At 45.8% G+C, this 23,198-nt stretch overlaps 2 protein-coding genes and 1 pseudogene across 2 annotated transcripts; 2 read left to right on the plus strand and 1 right to left on the minus strand.

Moving 5' to 3' along the window:
• Positions 1 to 9,785: 9,785 nt before the first annotated feature.
• Positions 9,786 to 14,069, minus strand: LOC117861271 (beta-glucuronosyltransferase GlcAT14B). Its single transcript, XM_034744799.2, has 5 exons — positions 13,763 to 14,069; positions 12,875 to 13,687; positions 11,936 to 12,011; positions 11,717 to 11,832; positions 9,786 to 10,935 (listed from the first exon to the last, which is right to left on the minus strand). Exons 2-5 carry the CDS (start codon positions 13,554 to 13,556, stop codon positions 10,370 to 10,372), a joined length of 1,440 nt encoding a protein of 479 aa, XP_034600690.1. The 5' UTR covers positions 13,557 to 13,687; positions 13,763 to 14,069; the 3' UTR covers positions 9,786 to 10,369.
• A 498-nt stretch (positions 14,070 to 14,567) lies between these two features.
• On the plus strand, positions 14,568 to 21,294 carry LOC117861055 (lysine-specific histone demethylase 1 homolog 2). The gene is made up of 2 exons (XM_034744523.2): positions 14,568 to 16,174; positions 20,334 to 21,294. Exons 1-2 carry the CDS (start codon positions 14,614 to 14,616, stop codon positions 21,083 to 21,085), a joined length of 2,313 nt encoding a protein of 770 aa, XP_034600414.1. The 5' UTR covers positions 14,568 to 14,613; the 3' UTR covers positions 21,086 to 21,294.
• A 304-nt stretch (positions 21,295 to 21,598) lies between these two features.
• LOC117861681 (cytochrome P450 89A2-like) lies at positions 21,599 to 22,793 on the plus strand (annotated as a pseudogene).
• Positions 22,794 to 23,198: the final 405 nt, after the last annotated feature.

Below are 23,198 nucleotides of genomic sequence, written 5' to 3' on the forward strand. Positions count from 1 at the left end.
GTTTGCTGCACTATTCAGATTGGCTTGAGTTGTTTTTGTCTTTGTTCTAACTATACCCTTACCCAGAGCCATCCTAAAACCATAGGTTTTTGCTTTTCATCCAAAAAATCAAGCCCTTTCTTTTATTTTTGTTTTTCAAAACCCCCTTAGTTAGAATTTCTATACTTGATTTCTCTCTTCAAAATTCTTTTTCAAGCCAAAAATATAGGATACCTATGAACCTACCCTTAGCCTTGTTAGTTTGGTTGTTGAAGCTTTTCGATGAATGATTTTCTTGTTGACATTGCTTGACTTCTTATGAAGTGGCCAGTCTTACTTTGTCATTCTAAGCAGTTCTTTTTGCTAATTGCATAACAACGTCGATAGTCTTTTTGACCTTGCTAACCCCTATTTTTGCTAAGCCTTTTGCATGTGCATTTGTATTTGTTCCATCATTCATGTGTTAGTTTGGCTTTTTCCTAAAACTTTATAATGAATGCTTTCATATCTATGTTATTGCTCGTATGATAATTTTCATTTTGCAATCTTGTGTAAACATGGTGTTTAGAAATGATTGGAGACCATTATTATTCAGTTTTATAAACCTTGCTAGCTATTCATCTCCATATTGCATTGGTTGGTTTTTAAGCTTTGCAATGCGCTTTATTTTTCTTGTGCTATAAAGAGATATTGATCTTGAGATAAGCATGGTGTTTGACCATGATTAAGTATTTTTTTTATGGCTATGGAGAATTTCAGGAACCTAGCTGTAAGCATGGTGCTTAGAACTTGGCCCAAACATTGTCTTTGTTTATGATCCTACCTATCATTTGCATTCACACTTGCACTCACATACACCCATTAGGTTTTTATTTTTATTTTACTGGATTAGCTATGCCACAAGTTAAAGTCTTAGGGATGTTGTTGGTTTGTTGGTGATTGCTTCTACTCCCAACAGTAACCTTAGGGGTAGTTTGTGCACTTGAATTGTTTTACAGGCATGGTGAAGCACTTTCATGAAAAGAGAAGAAATTGAAGGACAATAAAGGTGACAAAAGTGAAGAAGCATAAAGACAAACTCCATATGCTGAGAACAAGAATTTCAACAATCACAAAAAAGCTTCATCTTCTTCTTCCATGCCTAGCAAATGCTAAGCATGGGGAAGGACTTGATGTTGGTGTTTTATATCCGGCAACCTACCAAGGGGGTACTCGAGGTAGTAGATTGGTTGGTGGGGAATCACCAGACCTAGAACTTGAAGGTAAAAGTGAGGACACAAGACACGGATTTATACAGGTTTGAGCCACTTGAGTAACGTAATACCCCACGTCTTGTTTGGGGTGTTGTATATTGCGCCCTGCGCTTGGACGTTGAGGTACGAGGATTTGGTCCTCTGTTGTCTCCGCTGATCTAGGTACCCCTACCCTCCTTTATATACTCCGGGGGCAGGATAACTAGTCAGTTATAAGGAGGAGTTCTAGTAGGATTACGTGGTATGAGTCCTAGTAGGATTACAGAGGAATCCTAGTAGAAGTCCCTCTTCATCCTTCCTTGCGGTTACTGGGGATCTATCCCCGACAAACCCCCGAGCGCTTCATAGTTGAATGCAGCAGTCTTCGAGTACTTTTCAGATCCTCGCTGAGTAGTTTTAGTGCTTCTCGAGTACTTTGTCTGGCTGAATCTTCAAAGTTTCTCAAAGCTGCCATGAGGCTATGGTGTGCTCAAAGCCTTTGATCGTCTTGATTCTGTAATCTTCATATATGGAGGGCAGTGAAAATCGCACTCCATATGGAGTAGCCCCTGAGCCTTAGGTTGAATCATAGAATTAGGCTGAGGGTGAATAAAATCCTGAATTTTCTTTATTCAACTTGAAAAAATCAACTGTTGGGTGCAGCTTATCAGCCCCCGAGCCTTGAAATGATTGAATAATCAATTCAAGAATCTTGAATCTTCACGCAAGTCATCATCCGAGTAGTTTTGCGGCGTCCAGCCCTAAGCTTATGCGCCAGGTGAGCCGTGGGAGCCACGCCGAGTAGTTATTGGCACTTAGCCCCCGAGTTTGAGAGCTAGCGGAGCTACCAGAGGTATTCCAAGTAGTAATTGGTGCTTAGCCCCCGAGCTTGGGAGCTAGCGAAGCCATTATAGGTACGCTGAGCGTCCTGGAGAATCGTTGCCAAAACTTGACCTGAAAAAAATAAATGTATAAATTATGCAGCATATTTGTAGAATATTGAAAACTACTGAAATTTATTTAGTGATCAACATAAAATGTTTTATGTCATGCTCTTGTTTTGGCCATATTTCTCTCGAGTAGTTAGCCTGTTGTGTTTAGCCTCTCGGTCTCTGTTTAGTCGTAGTCACTGCGTGGTGAGATCTTTGTCTCTTGTACGCGTACGAGCACTGCCATTTGCACAGCTGAGATCTTTGTCTCGTGTATGTGTGCTAGCATTTAGGCATGATAGATGATCCGAGGCTTTTACGAATTAGGGCGTGTTCTACTCAAGAAGATTAGTGACCTTAAGAGAAGACATAAATGAGTAGTCGGTATTGCGACAAAAGAGACTACGCGATTGCGCGTAAGAGTTTCCTGCCATTTGGCAAGTAGAGCGCGTGTAGTGCGCGTAAGATTTGTGCCTCCCTAGGGTGTAGCCGTTGTGAGCCTCCAGTATTTAGTGCATCAAATTTGTGGCTATTGCCTCCAAAATTCAATGTACCAAACCCATGGTGGTGCCTCCACAACTTAGTGTACCAAACCCATGGTTGTAGCCTCCGTAATTTGGTATACCAAGCCTATGGCTGTTGGTCAACATGCCCTAGGAATAATTGGCAAAGTGTAGCTCTGGAGGGTATTTACCGTTGAGAGATGTACACAGATAGGTAGTCAGCGCATTGGCCAATCATGCTGAAAACAAGCCAGAGAAAAAACATAATTATTAAAAAGTGACTTAGTTTAATTCGTGGATGATTGTCGACGAAGCTGTGTTGATTGTTGATGAAACCGACTAGTCGGAATCATTCCGACTAGTTATTATCGACGTGAGGCCTACCTCGACTAGTTTTCTAGTTGAGATGAGTAGTCAAAGTAGACCGTCCTCGACTAGTTTTCTTAGTCAAGACGAGTAGTCGAAGTAGTCGTTGATGACTTGATGCGGTCGGATGTTGGTGTAGTAGTACTCATGTACATCTTCTATGCACGCTAGGCGAAGATCTTGAAGTTCTTGTGGTAGCTTTCCGTGTGTAGCTAAAAATCAGCAAATCAAGCCATTGAAAAGCGGCAGCATATACTTGCGTAGCTTCTCTCTTGCTTCTGAATTTGATGGACTCTGGCAGGCGGTGTGTTACTATGTTGCTGCAAAAGCCTTGTTTTCCTCGCATGCTTGTGGAGTTGCAGTCTCTAATTGCCTTGTCTTGTAATACGAGTTGGACATAGCTACATCCTGGTCCTTGAATCGGATCAGACTCGATGCGGGTCCGATTCTTCTGTTCCTTGATTATCCCTTCTGGATTTTTGTTTTTTGGCTGTGTGAGGATGAAATCGTGATCAGGACTCAATGAATCGAACCAATGCCCCATCACGCATCCCTGTAAACCGTCAAAAGTTCCACGGGAAACCACACTTCAAATTCACCAATGCGCAAGTTGACGATCTTGATTTCCGTGACGAGCTTGACTAGGCGACGAGCAATTTGATCGATCCCTGCAACACTGAACTCAGTCCTTCGCCAGCTCTATTTTGAATTCGATGCATGGAGACGGCGAGTCGCTGGCTCGATTTGTTGGCGTAAGTACAGTCTCCTCGTCGTAGGAGTAGATTGATTTTTGTGATGATGATGTCCTTCAAACTTGCTCGATGATCTCGACGACCACCCCTACCTGGCATGCTAGATGTCGGTGTTTTATACCTGGCAACCTACCAAGGGAGTACCCAAGGTAGTAGATTGGTTGGTGGGGAATCGCCGGACCTAAAACTTGAAGTAAAAGCGAGAACACAAGATACGGATTTATACAGGTTCAAGCCACCTGAGTAGCGTAATACCCTACGTCCTGTTTGGCGTGTTGTATATTGCGCCCTGCGTTTGGGAGTTGAGGTATGAGGATCTGGTCCTCTGTATTCTTCGCTAATCTAGGTACCCCTACCCTATTTTATATACTCCAGGGGGCACGATAACTAGTCGGTTACAAGGAGTCCTAGTAGGATTACGTGGTATGAGTCCTAGTAGGATTACAGAGGAATCCTAGTAGGAGTCCGTCTTCATCCTTCCTTGCGGGTACTGGGGATCTATCCCCGATACTTGGCGGATGAAAAATTCAAGGATCACAGTCACTAAAAAGATGCTCATTTTTCTTCTTCCATGCTAAGCACAACGCTTAAGCATGGGGGAGACTGCGCTGCACTTCATCACACGCATTGAAAGGACGGTAAATTCTTCCTCAACATTTTCTTTGTCTATCTCTTTCTAAAATGCCTATGTATATAAGCCTTCAACCATAGAATCGATGCAACCTTTGTATATCTCTCGATAATAACATGGCTACTAGGAGTACAACCTAGTTTTTATTTTCTTTAAATCATGATCACCATCACCTTATGCTCACCACGATGTTAATAATTTTGGTTGCCGCTTTGTTTTACCTACACAATGTTATATATGACTTGACTAATTTATCTCTGTTTAATGAACTTAAATTAATTAAATACCGGCTCTTTTAATTATGGAGGTTAAATGACAAAACTATACTCTTTGATTTAAGTTTTTCGATAACCTAATAACTTGAATTGTTTTTATTTAAAATTAATTCATATGCTATCTGTTGCATATGATAGCATTTGTGAATCTGTTGCAAAGTTCTACCTACCAGAGCCTATATACATGCATGATCTTTCATGATGAAACATTTATATTACCAACTTATATTTTGATGAGTTGGATTAAGATTGATTTCTGTGGTATGAGACTTAGAAGCTAGCTATCTCCTTTGTATGAACTATTTTCTTGCTAGTCTTTTTATCCATGCATTGTGAAATTCTACACTAGAAATTTCACAAACCTCGCTAGGCATCCAACCTAAACCAAATATATCATTTTTTGACTACCTCCTTGACCACAACCTATTATTGAGTATGAAAAAATGTTTCGACAAAGATTCAGAAGATTAATCAGTGCCTTTTCAAGAAAATCAAGACCTGAAGGCGTCTACCAGTACAGAGAATAAAAAGAAAAGAAAATAGAGGCTAGAAGGGGCCAGGACGATCGGCCTAAACACCCTCAGGCCAATCGGCTTGAGGTGTTTCCCCCCTCTATTCCCTCCGAAATTTGGTATGGAAGTCCCTTTAGAGGAAAAAGTTTTGGTACTTACATCAGCAGTATATCTTTCTTCCTTTTCATGCTCGGGGGCGAGCATCGTCTAAGCATGGGGGAGGAGTCATTGCAATCTGATAATGGGGACTCATTTGTGCCTCGGGATCATTCATTTGCCACTTGCACATGTCCACTTATCTAAATGTATGTGTTTCATCCCTCTCCCTCTCCAACATTTATTTTCCGTGGTCTTTTTAACAAGTCTCAGTACTCCCAATAGATCTCTCTCTTTGTTTAACAATATTTCAAATGTAATGTTTTGCTAGGATTATTTTTTACCTACCAAGCTCCACATAAGCCTTCTACTTCCATATATGAGTAGAATAGGTTAAAAATAATCTAGTATAGGCTTGAGTGACTTGATGAGATGAGTGTTTCCATGAACTATTGCAAGAGAATCCCATTTGTGTTGGATTTGCATCTTTTTGAAAAACTCTTCACAATGGAACAAGGTAAATGTCTGAAGTTCACTTAATTTTAAGAGCATTGTATTTATTTTATTGTGGCATGTTCTTTATTGCTAGTCTATCTTCCATGATGAAAAATAGTCAGTCACAACTTGAACTTTAAATGCTAAATATTTGAGAGAGCAATGTGTCTTGTTATGTATAATTGAGTACAAGAATGACACCGAAGGGCAATGCTGATTTTCTGATTAAGCAAGTAACTTGGACTTACTCGAGGACGAGCAAGGTTTAAGCATGAGGGAATTGTTGACGCTCGTTAATGACACACTTTTAATGCCATTTAAGTGGTGTTTTCATACATATTATTATACTAACCCGCCACTTGGCACCTGAAATAACCCCGTTTTCGCATATGGTATTTCGGAGGACATTCTATTTTTGCAGGAAATTGTACCTAAAAGCATATTTTTGAATAAAGTCTTGAACAAGCAACAAATCTATCAAAGACGAAGCCCAGCGGGCTCAGAAAGAGCTCAAGCCGATTGGCCCGGTGAAGCCTAAGTTGATCGACCAGGGGTCTTCTGGCCCCCTTCCGATGCTCATTTTTGGCAAGCACTCCTCCAAGATTACTTAAGGGCTAAGATTGTGAAGATATGGTAAGTATCACTTCAGGATCAAAGAAGAATCAAAGAAGATCAAGCGGAGATTTGGAAAGTTATCAAAGATCAATCTCATCCAGAATCTATCGATGTGCCAGGCCCACATGCATACAAAAATAAGACTCCTAAGCCTTCCAAATTTTGCCACGTGCCATCCAGATTATAAATACCCTGAAAATTCACCGAGCCTTGAGATCCATCCAACCGAGCCCTGAGATCCATCCACTAGAACGTGACGAATAGAGGGACACACACCAGAGGGAGCTGAGGGCCGCTGCAAATATTTGAGGTTGCCTAGGAGATGGCTTAGGCTAGACCCTAGCCGCCATGACCGTCCCTGCGCGGCAAAGCCATGGTGGAGTTCTGGAGCCGAGCCTTATGATCATCAAGGCTTATGTACACACGATGGTGATATCAATCTAATCTTGTGCGTACTTTGATCTATTATGATGCATGCTTATTTCCATATGTTTCGCTAGCATATGTTCTTAGTAGGAATAGAAGTAATCGTGGTGATTAGTCTATGTCTTGTGGATACATCTTAGTAGTGTATAGGAAGTCGGTGTGATTACCTTCGTGTGGTGACAACATGCGGGAAGGGAAAAGGCCAAATGATTGCATAATGTTAAGTAGGATTGATGATGAGTATTGTGGGAGTCATTTGAGGTAAAGGTTTGGGAACCGGAGGCGTCAACATGCACCTTGCAGTGGCGACCATGAGAAAGTAGACTGCTTGCGAGCCGCCATTCTGAGAGATGACTCTTTATCAAGGTGCTACATAGATCGGTTACCACTTTAGTTAGAACTACAACAAGGAGACAATAGGCTCATGCTACCTTTGGTAGTTTTATCTCATATATACGGATGTGATCTATTTACCCAGTCTATAATACTTATCTCATGATTGGGTTTACCTTTATATGTAATTCATGCTTCATGATAGGATTAGATCTGTTTACCTAGATAGAGACTCCTAGTCAGTTCACTGCCGATCCACGGATTATAAACCTTGGATGAAATACTCTAAGGGAAAAGCTACGATGATCCGTGCGCTTGCGGTTCACAACTTGGCATGTTAACTACCATCAACAAACTCTCGGCATGATGACACGGCGATTTTTACTGAGGTATCGGAAAGCAAAACTTTCCACTAGTCCTCGTTGTTGGAACCCCTCTCAAAGGGAATGCCAGTGCAAGGATATAAACTCCCCTGTCAAGTAACTCTGTAGGATAGCCGATGGGCCTTTCCCACGCACAAGTGGATCTTCGCCTAGCCTCTTCCAGATGCTCCTTGCTACTCTTCACTTAGTGGAGCTTCGGCAAAACACCTAGAGCCTCTCCTCCCTATCATAAGCACCGGCACAAACGAGGTTAGAGGGTCTTTCAAGACTTACAAGCCCCGTAATTTATAACTCTTAGTGTGTGCAAGTACCGATACAAAGGAGGTGTGCAAACCTCGCCTAACTCTAGGCTAATCCCTAAAGCAATGCGCTAATAGGCCTAAACTAGCACTAATCAAGATCTAAGCCTTATACTAATTATCTTAATCTTCTCTTTAGCACTTTGGTGGCTAGAGTACTTGTGTATGTGGAATACAAGCCTTCAGCTTCTCCAAGCTCTAACACCTTGAGCTGGCTGGGCAAAGGGGTATTTATAGCCCCATGTCAAAAAAACTAGCCGTGGCAAACCGTTGCAACTTTCTGCGTAGCACCGACTGATTTGGTAGTGCGCAGGAGGTGTCACCGAATGAATCGGTGCATGCCACCTCAGCTAGCCGTTGGACGGCTGACACCCACTGATGCTCGGCCCCACATGCTGCACCGACTGATACGGTGGCATGTGCAAGGCATCACCGAATGAGTCGGTGGCCCTTGGGCTATTGTCTTCTACAACCTTCCTCCACTGACTGATTCGACGCCCCTTGTCCTGGTCCCACCGTATGAATCGGTGACGCATTATATCTGCTTGAAAACCACCCGATCCGAATCTGAGCCGATCCCAAGCCGAGCCGATCACACCGACTGATTCGGTGGTGATCCGCTATGCCCACCAAATGAGTCGATGGTCACATGCGCGTCCTTGGCCTTGCCGCTGTTCAACTTGTCGCCGACTGATTCGGTGACCTTAATGGTCACCACCGAATGGGTCGGTGTACAATTTCAGCATGCTTCGCTTCAAATCTTCGCGTATCTTTCTCTGAATTTTTACTATAATTTGGATGCCATAAATTCTTCTAAATATTTTTTCTTATCATTTGATGGTTTTGTAATTCATCCTTGGGACCTATAAAATACCTACAAAAGTTTATCTTGCAAACACATTTGTCTCAAATAACTATATTATCATTAATTACCAAAATCATTATGACCTAGGTTCATTTTCGTACACATCACATCTCAGTAGCCGTGGAGATCCTCTCTTGATGCCTCCACTCACAAGCTAAAGCACTCTACTACTCGTCATGAAAGCGACGGCCGGCCGGCCGGCGAGATCAGAGAGCACATGCATGATCCATGTGTCCCGACGAAGCGCCGCGTATGAGGATTTTTTTTCACACGTTGTCCTTGTGCCAGGTGTGATCAGCGACAAATTTAAAGGTAGTAAATGCTGCGCAGCTCCTCGTTTTCCGACAGTGCTGAGCAACTGAAGAAAATAGAAGTCGGTCGTCCCAAAAAAGCAGGAGTACACGCTAAGAGTGACGAATGAGTAACACGAGACAGACGAGCTGCTATCACCCGGTTAAAAAACTAAACTACTCGACAATTGTTCAATGATGCGTGCAATTTAGCTACACGAAAATGGTTTTGGGTCTTCCCGTCCGTTTTCATCCCTCCTGGAGTCAAGGAGGCCACCCAGGCACCCACTTTGCTTGAACGCACAGCATGCATGTGGGTATCTTTGCATAATTGGTTTCTTTAGCAATCCCAAGGTTCTTTATCAAGTGCCCAATGGTTCTTGTTTGTTGGGAAATGTTGGTAGGGGATTCTTGTTCTCTCTTGAAATATGTCCAAATTAGAGCAGAAAATCCTTGAATGTCTTTCTAAGTTTTAGATTGAAACATTAAAACTGTCAGTTTGATAATATCACAATTTTATTGTGTTTCACAGTAACGTTCGAAAATATTGGTCCACTTGACTTCGAGAACTTAATAGTCCATCATTCAGAAAATTGCGACCGGAGGTGCATATTCCAGACACCGCGAGCGCCTGGATGCTATTTTCTGCGTCATATATGACAAGCAAAGTGGATAAAAAGAAGTAATACTCATATATTGGTTTTAGTCCTTCCCAATTCCAAAGAGATTTTGGGATGCAGCGTGATGCACGAATTCTGTGTGCACCAGTCAGAATCCAATCAGCCAAGCTTTCTAGAGTTTCAGTTTAAGACAGATAGTTTGCTCTCTATTCAGAAAATTCAGGTTCAAGACACACAGGCATACAGATAGACATGTTGGGAAGAGAATCTCTTCATCTGTTGAACACTTGAGGCTATCTACATCTCTCAATGCTATGGATCATGCTACCAACCTGACAGGCAGAATTATCTCTGGTAGGGAAAAAACAGATTATTCTGAATGCAGCATGTGATCCAGTCTACAGATGGAAAAATTCTTGGCAGACTTTCCCTTTTGCATACTTCAGGTCCAGTCCAAATCAGGGTCTTCCAATTTGATTGTGATCGGGCACAAAAAACAGGTGGAAAGTGAGACCTTGACCACAAACAGGGCACGAGAGAAATGTTCTTTTCTAGTTTGCACACGAGCGATATTGAACATATGAAAGATCTGTCAATTTCCATCATCATTGATTTCCGTGCAATAACCGCTTCTCTCTTATGGTCATATGTATGAGTAGTAGTACATATAAACAATTTTTCTTGGTCAACAAGTTGTGTTCCTTCGTGTTGTTCATTTCATGGAAGGGGTCAAGTGTTGCATTTATAAGAAACCACAAGACACCAAAATTATCCTTTACTTTTAGGAACATACCAATCTCTCTTGGTCTGGTCATAAGCGAGTGATGAACAGCTGCCATTACGGTAATCCCATGACAGCACCTTCTTCATCAGGCCTCGCAGTCTCTCAGCACCAGGACCAGGCTCAAAAACAGAGTCTTCACCCCTAGACAGACATGGATCAGCCCCACCATCAGAGCTCCCATCACACCATGCTCCTGGGGTGAACCGTCCCTCTGAGCGGTGCAAAAGCTCACGGTCTATCTTGTCCAGGACCTTGTCGTCCTTGGGAAACTTCCGTGCAAATGGTGCGCCGCTCTTCACCATCTTGTTAAAGTCCTTCATTGAGAGGATCAGTGGATGCTGCTTTGGAGGGTAGTCCCAAGCGATGTAGTGCAGATCATGGCTAACTGCAGTGCCCCGAAAATCAGCAGAGTTGCAGATGACAGTTTGGAAATAGCCTTCTGGCGAGGAGATGAAGTTGACATAGTACATCAGGAGGTTTCGTGGGAGATTGTCCCAACCCCATATACAGTACTCGAGGAAGGATTTTGTGAGCATTATCCAAGCAGAACCTGTCAATCAAACATAGGGAGACCATGATTTTAGCATGGACAAAGAGTGATGAAACACAGCAATATTCTATGCAACTACCAAGATGCATATATTTAAATGGTTATGTTTACATCAATAGTTTATCTATTTCTATATCACTACTATCCATTTCAGCACGTGATGAAATGAAGAAAACGAGAGTCCTACCTATGCAAGGTCAATCATAAGAATTGACATTTCAAAAATCAAATAAGAAAACAAGCACCGCATCCAAATTCTAAGGGCTCAGTCCAAATATCTTGACCACAAAACTCCAGGCTGATACTTCAAAACAGCAGTGACTATTCTTTATCCCCCTTTGCCAGAAAATTCCAAACCTCAATAGCTACTGCATAAACTTAGGGGGACATGAGGACACAGGGGAACACAGGAAGCATAACTGATGATAGCAATAGTCTGAAGAACATAAGAGTTCACAAAGAACAGGAAAAAAAACAGCTACTGATCAAAAGTTTTAATCCACAATTATTGGTTCCATGTCAATTAACAAATTGCAACCCTACTCTGCTAGATTAAGAGGGCTTGGGATCTACCATCAATTAATGTGCCCAAACTTTCTTTTATAGTTAACTGGATGTAAACCAGCAGGTTTAAAGGTCTATTATGCAAAGTAGTATGCAAAACTGTTAGTGACTGCACGCCCGTACTCATGCCAATCACACATGAATGTATCACTACTTTATGGATATATTAGCTTCAGAAGCCTATGTGCCAAATAATTGAAATTGAGAACCAGCCTACCAGTATATAATTTGAAAGATGTTGGCAATTCTCTCCGCTCAGTAGTCGTAGTAAGGTCAAATTTTTTGGATAGATAGAGCCCTGGGTCCAGAACAATTGGTTTTGCCCTTATATTACTGTGACAAACCAAAAGAAAAAAGAAAAGATAACAAAACATCAGAAAATTAGAGGGTGAAAGGAAATGGAGAACAAATTGACAGAAATGAACAAGAAACTTACACTTTCCACCCAGATAACTGAAAGTGCTCTATAAAATTAAGATTTCTCGGCAAAGAAGAGAACACGTGAAGTATATCTGCACATAAACAAGCATTTAACCATACAAGTACACCAACTTCCATAGGTGTGTACCCTTTTTTTTTATCGAACACACAGGGAACTACATGTCATTAAATTAAGAGGGGAAAATGTTATAGATAACATTCAGTTAGTTCCTTTTTACATTCTAGCTATGTAACATGTTGCTGCTCTATGCATGAAGATTCAAGCTTCTCCTACAGAGGCGTATGCTCAAAATGAACGATGCATACTGATGCTAGTACTGCCTTTCCATGTGAAAACTGTTTCATGAATAGATATGTCTGAAGATTGTATAGAATTAATATATGTGCCTCTAATCTCACTGATCAATGTCCATTCTATAGAATTCGTCCTGTTACTTGATCCAAGCTATGAAAATTAAGATGCATCCTATTGAAGCTGGACATTTTCACAATATGCTTGAATTCTTCTTAGAATCTTCATTGTGTATAATTTGAGGTTTGGGTTAACTGAACCATGTTAATAGTTAAGACAAACCGCACAGAGTTTCTCAAGATTACAACTAACAAAACAACAAGTGGACATATTAGGTAGACATTAGTGAAGCAGTGTTATCAGTTTGTTGACAGTTAACAGGTATACGTACGCAAAGATAATGCAAATAAATCTAGTGCAAACTACTTCAGAAAGAGGGGGTGTAGTCTATGACTACGGTGCCTATGCTAAACTTGATTCCTCCGAAACATTTTAATCCTCATTGGTGATGTTATGAACCCACATTATACAAACAATGTTGCAGCAGGTAAACCGTGTATGAAAATTAGATGCCACATAAATGATTGTGCTCCCCGGAAAATGAAGGGTAAAAAAGGTTAGTGGTAGCTGAAGAACACTGACCATCTTGTGTCATGAGCGGATAATCCGAGGCGCTGAGATTGATGAACCAGTCCCATTCGAGGCCCTCCTTGAGGAGGATGGCCACGGCGTGCAGCGTGCAGGCGACCATGGTGGGCCCCTTGTAGGTGACGAGGTTGCCCTTGGCGATGACCCTGACGTTGCCGACCTGGCTGAACATGGGGTCGCCCTTGACGTACATGGCGAGGTCGATCCGCTCCCGCGGCGGCGCCTCCAGGTCGAGGTGCAGGATGTACTGGTTGCGCGGGTGGTAGATGGCCTGCAGCGTCCGCCGCATCCGCAGGCCGTCCCCCTTGGTGCCTTCGAGCAGGTACGCGATCCGTGGCGGCTCGGCGTCGGAGTCGTCCGAGTTCACGGCCGCGTCGTCAGGGTTCTCGTCGTCGCTAGCGGCGGCGTTGTCGCCCAGGACGCGGTCCTTGATCCCAGACTCCACGGAGCGGGCGCCGTCGCCGGACGACGAGCCGTCGTCCCAGCCGGCGAAGGATGCCACATCGAACAGGACGGCGTCGCCGCCGCCGCCGGGGTAGGGCGGTGCGAAGAGGCCGCAGGCGGCGGCGAGTAGGAGCGTGGCCGTGACGAGCAGGCTCGCGAGGAAGGGGAGCAGCCACCGGCGGTCACCGAACGGCCGCGCGGGGCCGGAGCCGAACCCCCAATTCTTCCTCATTTCCTCGGCAACCGCGCGTCTTCCTCCTTGAGCTCAATTGAACCTCACTAGATCCAATTCTTCAGAGCATACCGGCGTTCCTCCAGCGACGTCTCGATTGCACGGAGATTGCTCACGGCGATGTACTGGATCTGCACCACAAATGCGCTCAGGAGGAGCGGAATCCTCAGCCGAAGTACAGAAATTCCAAGACCTATTGCGCTCACCAGGTTGGCAAGGGCAGCGAAGAAACGCGAGCTCTCGCTCGCCACAAATCAGTGCCCCGGCGAGCCGCGCAATGCCGCCGGTGCTCCGCATGGGCAGCGAGCTGCCACCGCGTCGGCGTCGCGCGCGCGCTCGAAGACGGCACGGCCCCGCTACGGGAACGCCCAAGGAGGGTGAAGTTGCGGCGCACGGACCGTTCAGCACGGCTCGGGTCCTCCCCGGTGAACCAGTTCGCGCGGCGGCGCTGATCTCTCCTCGGTTGGCGGCGGCAGCTGAGCCGAAGCTCTCACTCTGTCAGCACCAGCATCAGCAGGTTGGTTGCAAACTTGCAATGGTCAACTCACAGAGGCAAATGGGCTTGGGCCTTGTGTGCCTTATCCTCCATATGGGCCGCCGGTAAATAGTTGGGCTGGGACAAAAATTCCATGGGTGGGCGGGCCGAGGAAAGAAGCCTCGTGAAGCCGATGGGCCGTTAAATTTCGTCACGTGAAGCGGTGGAGCCCACGTTTCCGCACGAGCGGCGCACCTCACCCATTTCTCACGTCACGTCACGGCACAGCCCACGCCACGGGACAAAGTCAACAGCCTCCAATCCATACACTGACTTGTGGGCCTCCAAATGGCATACCCCACGTCTGCCATCTCACCCTCATCAAGTCATCATCACCCGCCGCTTTCCATAGTCCGCGCTTCCTCTCACTGCAAAACCGGCCCCACCTGTCATCTTCAACCCCCACCCCCCCCCCCCCCCCCTCCCCCCCACATTTAGTTCCCACCCACCCACCCCTCCCCCAAAACTCTCCGCGCAGCATCCACACCTAAACCCCCGCCCAGCCTCGCCTGCATCCCGGCGATGTCGCCGTCGCCGTCGTCGCCGCCGCGCCGCCCCCAGCGCCGCGCGGCGTCCTCGCGCCCGGCGTCCTACGACGAGTCCCTCGACGACGCCGCTCTGACGGCCTACCTCGGCGACGCCCCCTCGCGGCGGGTGCGGCGGCTGCGTCGCCTCTCCGCCGAGGAGCGGCAGCGGGAGACGGAGACGGAGGCGCTCATCGCTCTCTCCCTGGGTTTCCCCATCGACGAGCTGCTCCCCGAGGAGCGGCCCCTCCTCCCCGCCCACATCGCCGACGCGCCCAACGACTACATCGTCGTCCGCAACCACATCCTCGCGTCCTGGCGCGCCGACCCTGCCGCGCCGCTGCCCCGCGCGCGCGTCCTCGAGACCGTCGCCGCCACCTACGACCACCTCGTCGCCGCCGCGCACGGCTACCTCGCCCGCGAGGGCCACATCAACTTCGGCGTCTCCGCCGCCTTCCCCGCCGCGCCGCCCCCCGACGCCGCGCTCCAGGGGCCCGCCGCCCCCGCCGCCTCCGTCATCGTCGTCGGCGCGGGACTCGCGGGGCTCGCCGCCGCGCGCCAGCTGCTCCGCTTCGGCCTCCGGGTGCTCGTCCTCGAGGGCCGCGCGCGCCCCGGTGGCCGAGTCTACACGGCCCGCCTTGGTGAGGACGCCGCCGCCGTCGAGCTCGGCGGCAGCGTTATCACCGGAATCCACGCCAATCCGCTCGGCGTGCTCGCGCGGCAGCTTAGTATCCCGCTGCACAAGGTGCGGGACCGCTGCCCGCTCTACTACCCCGACGGCCGGACCGTGGAGACCAGGCTGGACAGGAGTATCGATCTGGTGTTCAACACGCTTCTCGACCATGCCACCAGGCTCCGGGAGTTTCTGAATGAGGCAGCTGAGAAAATTTCATTGGGGGAAGGCATTGAGAAGCTCAGGAGGCTGTACCATGTGGCGACGACGGATGACGAGAGGATGGTTTTGGATTGGCATTTTGCGAATCTGGAATTCTCCAATGCGGGTTGCCTATCGGAGCTCTCGCTCGCACATTGGGACCAGGACGATCCTTATGAGATGGGTGGAGATCATTGCTTCTTAGCCGGAGGGAATTCCCGGCTCATACATGCATTATGTGATGGTGTACCTGTGTTGTATGAGAAGACGGTGAAGCGGATTGAGCATGGAGAGGATGGAGTTAGTGTCACAGTGGAAGGAGGGCAGGTTTTCCAGGCTGACATGGTTTTGTGCACTGTCCCCCTTGGGGTGCTCAAGAGTGGGAGCATTGTGTTTGACCCAGAGTTGCCTGAGCAGAAGCTTGGGGCAATACAGAGGTTGGGGTTTGGGTTGCTGAACAAGGTGGCCATGGTGTTTCCCCACGTCTTTTGGGATGAGGACATCGACACATTTGGTTGTTTGAATAAGGAGAGTAGCAAGCGTGGGGAGTACTTTCTCTTCTATAGCTACCACACTGTTTCTGGTGGAGCAGTGCTTATTGCACTTGTAGCTGGAGAGGCTGCTTTGGAATTTGAAAAGGTTGACCCTGTTGTTGCACTTCATCGAGTACTTGTCATTCTTAGAGGTAAACTCCTACATCTAATACATAGTGCCATGTATTTTCGTTGGTTTAATTACAATTGAACTGTAATGGGAACTGGAAGCATCTTAAAATATGGAAAGGATTTGCTTACCAACATAATAACCAAATGCTATCTGCTTGCTTTGCTTGGTATATGCTAGTACAAGTGCATTGGGATTTTTAAGACAAGTGAATACTTTGTGTTTGTGTGGGTGACATGATGACTGATACCCAAGTGGAAATATATAAATGATGTATCTTATATCTTACTGGATGCCTGAACAGAGTATACTTGTTTCTCTAACTTATTGGAGTTCTGTGTGCTGGTTTAGGATTATATTTAAATGATAGTACAACAATTGGATATGCTGTATTAATATAAGTAGGATGCTTTTAACATGCAAGTTCACATTTCGAATTACTTGATTCATTCACACTGCACACTCCATAGTTACTAATGGCACTTGTGCGGATTTAATTTGAAGTCTTTGATTGAATTCGTGTTTAAGGTGGATCTACTTGATTTAAGTTGGAAGTGTATTTTCATTAGTTTAATTACAATTGAAACTCTAATGGGAACTGAAAGCATCATAAATTATGGAAAGGAATTGCTTTCCAACACAATAATCCGGACTGTAACGTTTGATATAAATGAATACCTAAATATTTGCCTCATGTAGTCATGTGCCAACGTATGCAAGTACACCGCAGGCAGCTGAAAATGTAAGCCAATGGTCACCGACATGTAATTTCTATTTAGTGGGTATACTTTTAGCAATTGGAAGATTAAATTCTAATAAGTTGAAAAGGCATAAAAGGTTGAATTTGCATGGACTTTGTGCCAACATTCTTTGATCTACTAACCATGATTCAGAAATATCACTCTCTTACATTACAACTGTATGATACAAAAGGTTAATGCTCATATTATAGAGCTCAAGGTAAATGCAATGATGCTTGAACTAAACTATACCTTTGCATTGACTATTTTGCTTTGTCGAATAAACTGACTAGAGAGGAAGTTCTATTGTAAGGGTACAGGAACATACATCCAGTATGGTTCATTAATGAAATAGGGTTAGTATAATAAGCTATATGGCATGCTGGTGTGCTCTTATTGTCTCTTTCTAATCCTGTAAATGAATTTTTGTTTGTAGATAATTATGTTACTCCTAATTTTCCAAATATACCTTGCTAGATAGATATGTACATTATTGTCATCTCCTTTTATCCTCCATCGGATTATATTTCAGCACATGTAAGAGTAAGAGAAAATGGAAAATGGAAAATGAAAAGGCAGAGCCACTTGGGAAAAAGGAAAGCCACAGGCACAGGAAATGAATGCATGCTCATTCGGTCATTCTGTCACGCACTTCGCGAGCGACGAGGCCATTGTCTAGCAGCTCATGCGTGTGCTCATGACATCCACATGGTGTCCTGCTACTTTGATTGAGGCGAGTAGATTAGCCATCACAGCAACAATGCCAGTGTCTTTGCCAGGCCCACTGAATGCTCATGGCATTGCGCCAAGCCGACAACCGTGGCCTCTCTGAAGTCGAGACCGCCACTGTCGTGACGTCCACACCGCATATTGCTGTTCACGGCCACCACCGCGTGTAAGATCTTCACCAATGGACGTCGATGTCTCTTTGCTCCGCGTCTCCCGACCCCAGCAGCAGACCACGAGCATCCACTCCGCCGTGCCACGCACACGGTGGTCACATGCTCTGCCTCGACTCCTCGATGCAACGTGGATGTCACCACGGGACTAGAGCTGCCGCGCGACGAACGGCCCCCTCTTGAGCCGCGTGTGCGGCAGCAACGTTGGGGCCGGAAGCGCGGAGGGCATGTTGGATCGACGTCGCCGCCGTTAGGCCCATCCGTCGTCTTGGACACTCAGGCCCGCAAGGCTACACGTGGTGCAGCGCTAACATGATCTAGGTTGGGTAGCACCGCGTGTACGAACAAATCGCGAATTGAGCTCGAGAACTTGAAAGGGAGGAGAGGAGCTGCGGACGGCAGGCAGAAGGAGGCGTCGACATCTGGCGAACGGAGCACGAAGCGATAGGCAGAACTGGCGGAGGGGACGAGTACCTTCGCGATGATTCGCTAGCGTCTAACACAGGACTGACGGCTCAATCTCACCCAACCAGCAATCGTACGGTCAGGAAATGCAGGTGACGTGGCTCAATCCAGTCCCGATCTTGGAGGCAGGATTCAGGCTTTAAAGATAACCGAATGCTGTCTGCCTGCTTTGCTTGATATATGCCAGTACAAATGGGTTGGGAGTTTTTAAGACAAGTGCATACTTTGTGTTTGTGTAGGTAACATGATGCCTGATACTAAGTGGAAATATATAAATGATGTATCTTATTTCTTTATGTATGCCTGAACAGAGTATACTTGTTGACCCCAGAACTAATTGGAATTCCATGTGCTGTTTTAGGAATTATATTTAAATGATACTACAACAATTGTGTTTGCTGTGTTAATACAAGTAGGATGGTTGTAGGCTTGTAGCATGCAAGTTCACATTTGGAACTACTTGATTCACTCACACTTCACACTGTATAGTTATTAGTGGCACTTGTGCTGATTAAGTTGAAAGTCTTTTTGAGTGAATTAATGTTAGTGTTTGTTGAACCATTTACCTTTTAAACATTGACATTTTCTGAATGTAGCCTAACTGTCTTAAATATTTTAAGTGTTGCCACAAAAGATGGCTGGTAGCTCAAGGTAACTAATGGGCTACCATTGCGTTATGCTTTGATCTTTTTTACATATGATTAAGAATATATAATGGAGTTATTAGTAGAAAGAAAGATAGGCTCACTGGCAGAGCAAGCTGACCAATAATCTTTGAGCTAGCAATCTTTGGGTCAAACACTCTTTATAATCAAAAGTAATAAGACTATCTGACGCCCCCAAAACTGTTAGTATGCCTCCACCAGTCCACTGTGCAAATACTCCCTAAAGGCCTAAACTACAAAACTAATCTAAATACCTCCATAACTTTAGAAACTGGTGCAAATACTCCCTAAAAGCTTTCTGGACAAAGATGGATTATGCAAGTTAGGCCCAATCCCCTTGGATGCTAATTCCTGCCAATTGATTCCAATCGCTGCCATTCAACAAGACATATGGTGGTTTAGAAGGTGGGTTTGCTATCATGGCAGATGGCATGATGTGGTTCAACAAATCAAAGTTTCCTACGGACTGGTCTGTGGCTCAGAACCATTCTATATCCTCTCTTCTACCCTTCCATAGCAGCTTAGGTCTACCCTTAGTATCTTCATCCTCTACCCAATACTGTTCTACGGCATTGACTATGGCAGGGGACGAATGGGACTTCTCGACAGGGACATCCTGTGCAGTAAGGGTGGATATGTGACTGAGTTACGGCCATGTGACCTATACTGTTCTACGGCACTGACTATGGCGGGGGATGAATGGGGCTTCTCAACAGGGACATCCTGTGCAGTAAGGGTGGATATGTGACTGAGTTACGGCCATGACGCCTGCAGTAGTGGAAAAAACACCTAAGAGGTTTATGTTTTCCAGTTTCTATAAATTGAAGAAATTTGTAATTCATGTTTTCCAGTGCTCTTAGGAACTGGAATTAGATTTTGGTCACAATACAAAGTTCTTGGGTTTAAACTGGCACTAAGGCTCCCGTTCTGCATATGAGTTGTTATTTACCCCTTTTAGCTATTGCTTATATGGTACAAATAGGTATTACCAAATGGCTGCTTTCGGGTGAAAACAGAGAGAAAAGGAAGTAAATATTTTTAAGTATTTTTAAAAATTAACTGCACAGCTACTACTTTAGCTGCTATAATTTTTTTTGGGGGGACAGGGGATCAAACAGAATGAATCCTTTTGGTGTGTGAAAGTATAAAAATAAAGACAACGAATATGAGAAAAAAATAAGGAAGATGGTATTGCTCTAGAACCTTGAATAATTTCTAATGGAGTAATGGATACTTTGGTTATAAAGATTGCAACTAAAAGGAATGCTTTTTTTTTTTTGCTTCCGCTACATTTTTGGATGCATGCCTGTTGGAAGTCCATGAGCATAAGAGTCAAGAATAAGCACGTATTATTTGTAATTTTTCTTTCGTTATGATAAACAATGAACATTTATTCATGATATTTTTTCCAGGTATCTATGGTCCAAAAGGTGTTACTGTCCCTGAGCCCATTCAATCGGTTTGCACAAGATGGGGTAGTGATCCTTTTTGTTCAGGTTCATACTCTCACATCAGAGTTGGGTCTTCTGGTGCCGACTACGATATTCTTGCTGAGAGTGTAAATGACCGGCTCTTCTTTGCTGGAGAAGCCACAAATCGTGCATATCCAGCAACAATGCATGGAGCCTTGCTGAGTGGATTAAGAGAAGCTTCCAAAATTCATCGTGCCACAGAGAGTATATTGAATTCTGACCAGAAGAAGTATTCCATTCCTAAAAGCATGAGACCACCCAATGGTGCCCTCGAAGATATTTTTTCCGAGCCAGATCTTGCATTCGGGAGATTCTCGTTCGTGTTCTCCTCAGTGACACCCGATGATCCTGAGGCTCTGGGACTAGCCCGGGTTTCATTGGGCATGCTGATGCCGCCCAAGGATCATGAACCAAAAGAAGATCAAAAGGATCAAGACCCTGCAGCTGATAAAATCGTTATTGAGACCTTCCATTTATATGCCACCGTCTCCCGAGAGCAGGCCGATCGTCTGCGAAATTCAGGCAGTGATGATAAAAGTGGGTTAGGATTGTTATGCGAGGATCTCAGTGCAAAGCTGATGGGCTATGACAGTACATGCGATACATGTAGTGATATGATCTCGAGCATCTTGAGCGCGAAGAAAGCCAGGAAACGGCTGCAGCGCCCGAAGAACTTCAAGATCTCGCAATGATCTGTACCATTTCCTTCTCTCTTGTGTAGAACAGAAGCATTCTTTTGTTAGGTCCAAAGGATTGGTTGGTGGAGCTCAGATTTTGCTCTGGTGTGTGTGCACTTAGACGCATTGAGCTCTCACTTGTAAAGTGTTAGTCTTGTGACTTCAGACTTGAGTTGGTTGGATACAGTTTTGTGAATTAACTGCTGGCACTGATGTTTTTCCTATTTCACTTTTCTTAATATAGCTGGAAATCCGAATTTTGAATCTGACTGCGGGTGGTTCATGTCCATCCATCCTGCCCTCCTGCAGTTCCATTTGAGCCAGCTTGTAACTTAACAATCCGTAGAATCCTGGGAGAAAATTCCTGCATTTAGGCCCGTTTGGGACGTGATTTTTTTTTTTTTGTCGTTCCTAGGTTTTTTTAGGCCTGTGCCAAAGCCCAGATGCTCTTCTTTTTATATCCTAGGGCATTTCAACAGCCAAGCGCTGGCTGACGTCGCCCAAAATTTTAGTAGATTGAAATAATCAATGGAAGTTCCCTGTGCGCCAATTTGGGTGTAATTTATGTTACTGTGTTATTTGAATCTTCCTCCAAGACGACTCCCAGGACGACCTCGTCCGGTGCTTCCTCGGCCTCCGCGTCCTCGCCACGCTCCCTGCGGTCACCGGGCTCATCTACCGGAGCCGGTGGAGGAAGCTGGTCGAGCTCCGGCGGCAGCAGGAGCAGGCGTACCTTCCCCTCATCGACTCCCGCCGTCGCGACCGGCCCGACCGCCGCGGCGAGCCCCCGGCGTACGTGGACACGCTCGCCGACCTCCGCGTCCCGGACGACGAGCACGCCGCCGCCTCAGGCGACGGCGGCAGCAGCAGCAGCGGAGGCTCACGAACGGCGAGCTTGTGGGGCTCTGCTCCGAGTTCCTCGGCGCCGGCACGGAGCCCGCCGCGGCGGCGCTGCAGTGGATCATGGCGCACCTGGTGAAACGCCCCGACGCGCAGCGCGCGCTCCGGAACGACAGCGACGCCGCCGTGCCCACGGACGCCGAGGAGGTTCTCGGGAAACTGGAGTACCTCAACGCCGTCATCATGGAAGGGCTCCGGCTGCACCCCACCGTGCCGATGGTGCTTCGGCAGGTGATGGCGGAGGACCACGTCGTGGTGGACGGCCGGCGTCTCCCGGCGGGCACGGCGGTGCACTTCCCGCTGGCGAGGCTGGCACGGGACGAGACGGCGTGGGCGGACCCGCGCGAGTTCCGGCCAGAGAGGTTCCTGGCCGGCGGCGAGGGCGAGGGCGTGAGCCTGGTGGCGGCCGCGGGCAGCGCCGGGGAGATCAGGATGATGCCGTTCGGGGGTGGCCGGAGGATGTGTCCCGGCATGGGCGCCGCCGTGCTCCACCTCGGATACTTCGTGGCCAACCTGGTGAGGGAGTTCGAGTGGTCGGAGGCGGATGGCGACCTCGCCGTTGACCTCCAACCGCATCCCGGGTTCTTCACCGTCATGAAGCGGCCGCTGCGGGCGCGCCTCGTGCGGCGGCGGCGGGAGGCCACGCCGTGCTGATAAATTATAAATTAAGGGTGTGCATGACAATTGTGGTATTGCAATATTTGGTATTTTGGTTGAAGTTTTCAATCGCACGATTTAATTAAAAAACATTGGGTTCATCTTTGGGCGTAACCGTATCGATGCATGTAACCTTGCAACTGGAGGATTGATACGATTGAGGACGTAGCACCTGCGCTAGAAGTAAGGGTGGAATTCGCAACGGATCCGCATGGAATCGCATCCGGATAGCACTTTTTACCATATTTTAAATTGAATACGAATTCGGATTTTTAGAATATGAATACAAAATGAATGTTTCGGATTTGGATATCCATCGGATATGTACTCAATTTTGAAGATAACATTTACTTATTTTGTTTATTGATGGTTTATGAATAACAAAATTATTATACAAGTAGAGACTAAGTATGGGTACATAACAAGTGCAAACAAAGATCGCTAATGAAAATATAAAATTAACTAGTAATTATTTAAAATAATGCAATTTATGAAAAAAAATAATCTATGAATAAATATATATTTCAATAAATATAAACATTTATCAATGAATAATAAAAATTATATAAAA

The sequence above is a fragment of the Setaria viridis genome, chromosome 6, assembly GCF_005286985.2.
Source record: "Setaria viridis chromosome 6, Setaria_viridis_v4.0, whole genome shotgun sequence".
NCBI classification, from domain to species: domain Eukaryota; kingdom Viridiplantae; phylum Streptophyta; class Magnoliopsida; order Poales; family Poaceae; genus Setaria; species Setaria viridis.